The 6,557-nt window shown below is 56.6% G+C and overlaps 1 protein-coding gene across 1 annotated transcript; it reads left to right on the top strand.

Annotated features, from left to right (window-relative positions):
• Positions 1-1,633: 1,633 nt before the first annotated feature.
• On the top strand, positions 1,634-4,143 carry C8A04DRAFT_37593 (chromatin remodelling complex Rsc7/Swp82 subunit-domain-containing protein; the record flags this gene model as incomplete). Its single annotated transcript, XM_062783935.1, has 3 exons — positions 1,634-1,697; positions 2,094-2,186; positions 2,381-4,143. 3 exons carry the CDS (start codon positions 1,634-1,636, stop codon positions 4,141-4,143), a joined length of 1,920 nt encoding a protein of 639 aa, XP_062636602.1.
• Between the last annotated feature and the right edge of the window lie 2,414 nt (positions 4,144-6,557).

Below are 6,557 nucleotides of genomic sequence, written 5' to 3'. Positions count from 1 at the left end.
ATCCCTCGCTTTTTTTCACCCTTCTCTATTTTTGTTTGTCGCGCGAGGCCAAAACTACGTTAGTGGACGACTCTCGCCAGTTCCAGTCCCATGGCACGTAACGAAGTTTTGTCTGACGCGGGGGTACCTCGGCACAGACCCAGACATCCTGGGCCACCTGAGCAGGCTCCATCGGCCATGCGCAAACCCTGGTATGGAGAACTGGACCCCTGTCTTCAGTTGGCGCGACTTTATCAACATCAATGTTCATAAGGTGCGTTATCGCCTCTTGAGGCCTGGTCTAAAGATGAAAGGAACGTTTTCATGCGCTTCCACTTGTGCTTGTCCTCCCGTTGAAACAAATGGTTCTAGGAAGCTCAACACTGCCTGTAACGAGTAAGCAGATCGCTCTGTAAAACTGATAGAGGTACTGCGCCGAGCGTGTCTTCGTTTGTCCAAAACGGGAGTTTCTGACCCGTGCTCCTACCGTCCCAAACCAAGTTCACCCCTGGCCCCGTCATGAAAACGGGAAGCCCAGGTTCCCAGCGCCATCCCGCCCCTTCCACCGCAACCCCTCTTTGCAGGATTCCGCGGACTAGGGTCCACATGGTTGTCCGAAGCAAAGGCCGCTAGCAGCACGCGCCGCATCTTGACATCTTGACAACGGAAACATGGCGGACATGTTAGAGTTTACCAACAAGTCGATCACCGATGACTCTCGCAAGCTGCCCGCAAGGGGGTACATTCCCGGCCATCTCTCGCTCAGGCTACACCGGCTTGGTCAGTCTAGCCCATAGATCTCCGGATCCTTTGGGTCTTGTGCGCAGCTGTCTAAACGGGGCTCATCAGTCTTCGGGGCCACAGCCCAGTCGGCTCAACGCTGACGGCCCCCGAGGGATGAGGGGGCGTTTTGCTGTCCGGATTGGTGCTGCCGCATCTCGTGTTTTAAACGATACCGACGCGCCGGGCGTTAACAGATCAGGATAGTTGTACCCCGCTCTGCCTTGCCGTTTATGGGAAAGCCGCCAAGTCTAGTCCAAAACAGGCCTAGCCTTATTAACCCCCGGTCCCGCACATGGCCTGCAGCCGACCAGTCCGCGCAAGCAGCCTGGCAGGAGCACCTGGGAGCCCACTCTCTCAGCACACGCCGGCCGTGGCAGGTGCAAAGCCGATGTGAAAGTGGTTTTCCAAAGTTCAGCAGGCAGGAAGCATGGAGGGGGAGATGGATGATGGAAGGAGGAGGCGACAAATCAAGAGGGAAAAGCACGCAGTGCCCAGCCGAGCCGCTTGCCTGTTCTCTGGTCCTAGAAACCCTCTTTTTATAACGTCGACTTTTTTTTTCCCTTTCATTCGACAACCCGATTATCTGGAGCAGCAGCCTGTGGGATTTGCGCCAACCACAGCACATGCACGAGCAGTCCCTTGTCTGCACCACCCAGCAAGCAGCACCCGTGCTCCGTGCATTCCCAGAACCAGGGAGCCAGGGACAGCGGCCACTTTGAGCGGCTCCTCTCTGACTGACGCAGCGGCCTTGCTTTTTGGCTGCCCGTGTCGCCCCTCCTCCATCGCCCCCCCCCCCAGACCAGCCCAGCCCAACTATATCAAGACACGTCGTTTCGCAGACCCATCGGCGTGGTCGACGTCGACGGCACTGATGTACACTGCACAGCCCAACGGCGCCGATAGTGCAACAATCAATCCCGCCGCGCTTAACACAGGTGCGTCATCCAGTCGCTGATTCTTTTCTGCTTGGAGCGCCCAGCTAGGCGGTTTGCTGGTGCAGGCGCACAAGCGCCGCGCCCGTGGCATGCCGCGCGACACCTCCACAGGATTTCTGGTCCACGATTCACGATCCTCGGTGCTCTGTTTCTCGTTTCCCTTTTTCTTTCGCGTCGCCTCGAGTAGGCAGGTAGTCTGCGCTACCTAGCTTGAGACTTGATCTCTGTTTAGGCATTGCTCTTTGTCGTTGAAGCCGGCGTTTGCTCCTCCTCGATGCGGTGCAATTCCTCTTTCGTCGCAACCTTCTCGCGATGGGCCGCGCCACTCCGTCGCTCTCGGCTTTCCGCCCCACCACCACTACCTTGCGCACAATGCTGACAGGCCGTACGGCGCAGACCTAATCGAGCCCGCCGCAAGAGGCGTGAAGCGAAACCGTTCCCCCGACGATTTCGGGGACTTAGGACCGCCTGGTTCAACGGGAGGTGACGGTACGTCGAGGGTCGTCCTTTTTTCCCCGATTTTCGTTCGTCCATGACTAGGTGTACCAAGAGTCCCCAGCCATCGACCTTCGGCCGTACCTACGTCGCACCCCATCTTGCCCCCTCTCACCGTGCAACCCCCCCAGTGCACGCTTGTGTATAACCCGCCATCACACACTGACCCCGTTTTTACTCGCATTTAGGTAGTGACAAGCCGAGGAAACGAGGAAGACCGATGAAGTCCAGGACATCCGGGGGTGCCCCCGAGAGTGCCGTCCCGGCACCTCTCCCCCCCGTAGCGAACACCCCGCAGTCACTTCCGCCGCAGACGCCGCAGAACCATAGCGCGCCGCTACCTGCTCAGACGCCGACATACGCACCTACTCAGGCCTCGCCTCCCAAGGCTACCCCGACCAAGTCGACACTGAAGGCACTCCCGACAGTGCGCGACCATACAACCGACCAACTGGGGCCTGGTGGAGATGAGTACCTCCCGCGGGAAATCGACGAGGCTGGCGAGAAGAAGGTGATGGCGAATGGCCAGCTCACAGGAAACCGTGAATACCGCTGCCGTACGTTCCTTGTGCCGAACCGCGGAGACAAGCTGTTTATGCTCGCCACCGAATGCGCGCGCGTTCTGGGGTACCGGGATTCCTATTTGCTGTTCAACAAGAACAGGTCTCTCTACAAAATCATCGCCAGCCAGGTCGAGAAGGATGATTTGGTAAACCAGGAGATCCTGCCCTTCTCCTACCGGTCGCGCCAGATCGCCATCGTGACCGCTAGGAGCATGTTCCGGCAGTTCGGGAGCCGTGTCATTGTGAACGGGAGGCGGGTTCGCGATGACTACTGGGAGACGAAGGCGCGGAAGCAGGGGTTCACCGAGGCCGATCCGGCAGGCGAGAAACGGCCGGGTGCTTCCAAGGCTCGCGAAGCCGAGGCGAACCACAGTACCGCGATTCTTGGGGCACCGCACGGCGAAATCGTGTACAGCACCAATGCTGGTCAATTTGGTGGCGCTCCACAGCCTCAACTCGTTCAACCAGGTATGCTTGGCGGACCACCGGGAAACTCGACCAGAATGCCTGTAATAACACTAGGACCAGAGTACAACGATACGCGGAGCCGGGACTATTCGACCATCCTCAAGACTGGTCCGCGGCAGGAAATCACCGGGCCACCTTACCAGGACCGGATCCAGCCTTCCCCCATCTCCGAGCTCCATGCCCAAGCCCACCATGCGGCCGAGTTCAACCGCTCTGTTAACCAGCAACGCGACTTGCGAAATGACTACATGCAGACGATCTGGCGGAGGCCGCATGAGCAGCCCCCGCCGACGACACTTAGTCAACCCATCAGCTCGACCGATGCTCCAGTGCCGACCAGCCGTGCTGGGCCCGCGACCCACGCGACCACGAGCACCCTGCAGCAGCCCGGGCTGGTTCCGAATCAGAGCCCCATGATGATGAGCGCCGCTCCCTACTCCCAGCCGCTCCACGCGCAGAATCCGGTTGGCCAGAGCACACTGAGAGGTATGACCCATGACTCAACCCAGGGCACATCGAGGCCGACCTATTCGTCTCCAGGCACCTCGGCAACGCTACCGCAGGCGACGCAAAACTACAGCTACTCGCAAGGCCAGATGTGGCCGCCGACGCCGCAGACCCCCCAGCACGGTTACTCGGCCTATACGACCCAGTCTCAGCCGTCGCCTCATCCCCAGCAACCCCCCGCTCCGCAGATGCGGCACTCCAGCGGCTCGGGCCCCGTCCAACAGGGCAGCATGCCTTACTCGGGTATGCCGGGCATGGGTCAGGGCTATGGTGCCGGCGCGACCCCGGGGATGTATTCGGCCGACCAAACACCGCGACAATACATGCAATCCAGCCCCCAGGCGCCGGCCGTCACGCAGGGCTGGTCGCAGCCGCAGGCTCCGCAGCAATGGTGGGCTAATCAACCCCAGTGAGCTTTCCGTCCCACACCGGCGGTGGACTCGCCCTGAGGGGGCAGCAGGCCAACGGACCGACGGCGTGAACCCCCGAGGCTTGGATGGTCCGCCGCCCATGCCCAATGTGGGCTCCTCAATTTTGGAATACCACGAGTTTCTGCGATATTTCAAGACGTTATCCTGTGGTGGATCTTCTTTGCAAGGCAGCAATCTCCATCAACCTCCAGCTTTTCTATTTCCTTCTCTCTGGGTTGGGTTGGGCATCATGTGTTACTGATGGGAAGGCAAATTGCTCTCGGTATGGGGACGTAAGTGGTGTGATCGGCTTGCAGCATCCGGGCTCGGCAAGGAAAGATACCACCAGTTCCGGGGGATAGAGGAGTCTGGGGAGGGCATTACTTCACACATTCTGTTTTTCTCTGTGATACCTCGCTATTTTGTTTTTTCCTCCTTTTCTGCTACTTTTCCGCTTATTACTTTATTTCCTTTCTCTTTCTGGCTTGGTTACTTCGCCCGCCCGTTCGGCGTCTCCGTCCTCTGCCAGCCCGACCCGACTCGATTCGACTCTCGATGATACTCACGACGATGCGGATACTGTTTACGAACGCTCTGGCTAATGAACAAACGCGCATCGCCCCTTGCAGGGCTATCTTCTGCGATTTTCGATGTTATGCGGCCACGACGAACACGGGGCTCATGTCAGAGGGGGGCAGGTTCGGGAGTTTTTAACTAGGGGGAGGATTTCCGTTCTTTTTTTCCTGCACACAACACCCAGTCTCACACTTTCAGCGTTTTCTGTCTAACATCGCACACCCCTTATCTCCTTTCCTACGAGCTCTCTGGGCGCATCATTTTTGTTGTCGGCTTTCCCATACTGCAATGTTTTGGTGTCGGCTGGCTGATGCTGAGGGAACATGGGAGGCACATACTGTGGGATTCTTGCGTTGCGCTGCAACATTTTTACGTGTAACTTGGCCGGCTGTGAACATTGTTCGTATTTTTGGATTGAAACCCTTTCTTCTCTTCAGTGCTGCCTGTTTTACCATAACACCTACTTTTTGTTATTCTTTTGGACACAAATCAACTTTTTGAAACTCGTGCTTGTTCCTCTATTGTTGAAAGCTTGCTACCTACCTATTGTGCATGTTAGTTGAACGACAACTGATGGCGAAGCCGAAGTCCGGTTTTTGCTTAGTTTAGACTTGTTTACAACCCGTTTCTCATCCACCACCCGGGCTACCCTTCCTGCTGGATTCGCTTAACTCAAACCCTGTTGGGGGCGACGACCTGGTTTGATGGCCGTCTTAGCCCCCTCGATCAGCTTCGCATATTCCAGCCTGAACTGACGCCAACAACTATTGCCACCTTCCCCCTTTTTTGCCCTTGTTTTCTTTCGCGGGTGATCAAATCCTCGGAAGGAAACCTAACCGATGCGATGCGTCCTTTCGATTATTCACATGCTCCCCCTTCCAACTGAGACGCAGTGCAATGGTAACGTTAAATCCCGGCTGAGCAGCAACTAGAGACAGACGCGCTGCGCTAGCCATGCGCAATTGGATAATATACGCAGATTTCCCTTCTGACTGGCTGCTGCGTTGCCTGTTTGTCTCAGATCTGACAAAGCCACAACGACCGGTGGCGGCGTCAACTCCGCGCGAATCGAGCAGAGTAAGGGAATGAGTGGTTGAGAGAACGACCGACTGACTGACCGGCCGACCGGGCCGGTAGCTTGGGTGTGTGTCAAACCTTGAACTTACCTGGTTACCTACCTACCAGGACATATCCAGTGGGACTCATTCAACCGAAGGGAATTTCCCCCCCCTCTTTCATCCCTTTGGTGGCTACGAACGGAGTGGGTTACGCGAAGCATGGATTGTTTGTCTCCTTTTTCTCATCCCTCTATTCGTACACTAGGAACAAAGAGACCGGCGAGGGCAAACAAAAACGGAACATGTGATGGAAGGGATGTGGGGGATCCGTTCACAGCCTCAACGGTGTGGTCGTGGTCGACGGCCCGTTGTGAAACCAGCCAGCGGAGTAACATCAGAAAATAAACGCGCCTCTCTTTTTTTCCTCATTATCTTTTTGTACGACGCGATAGCCCCGATCTCAGAAAACCGAGTTGGATCGGACTTTCTCCCTTCTCCTACATGTAACTAATAACCGGGCTAGGTAGGAGTGAGGGCTCCCTTGTGATGAAGGGCAGATTTCAGAAAAGGCCATATCCCTGTCTGATGCGACCAAGTGCGTAAGGTTAATATGCAAAAAGGAGTCATTTGACTCTCTTTTTAGGGAGTTGAGAGAGGTCATCGGATGCCCGACCAAATGCGGGCCGGTCCCTTTCGATCGATGTAAATGCTCTTGGACAATGTAACCTCACTGCTCACTGCCGTGCCCAAAGAGAAGCCTGACCTGACCTGACCTGACCGGAC

Source organism: Dichotomopilus funicola (assembly GCF_033296635.1).
Source record: "Dichotomopilus funicola strain CBS 141.50 unplaced genomic scaffold C8A04scaffold_35, whole genome shotgun sequence".
In the NCBI taxonomy this organism is placed as follows: Eukaryota; Fungi; Ascomycota; class Sordariomycetes; order Sordariales; family Chaetomiaceae; genus Dichotomopilus; species Dichotomopilus funicola.
Note: the sequence above shows the minus strand (reverse complement) of the source record. Positions and strands in the feature narration are given on the sequence as shown.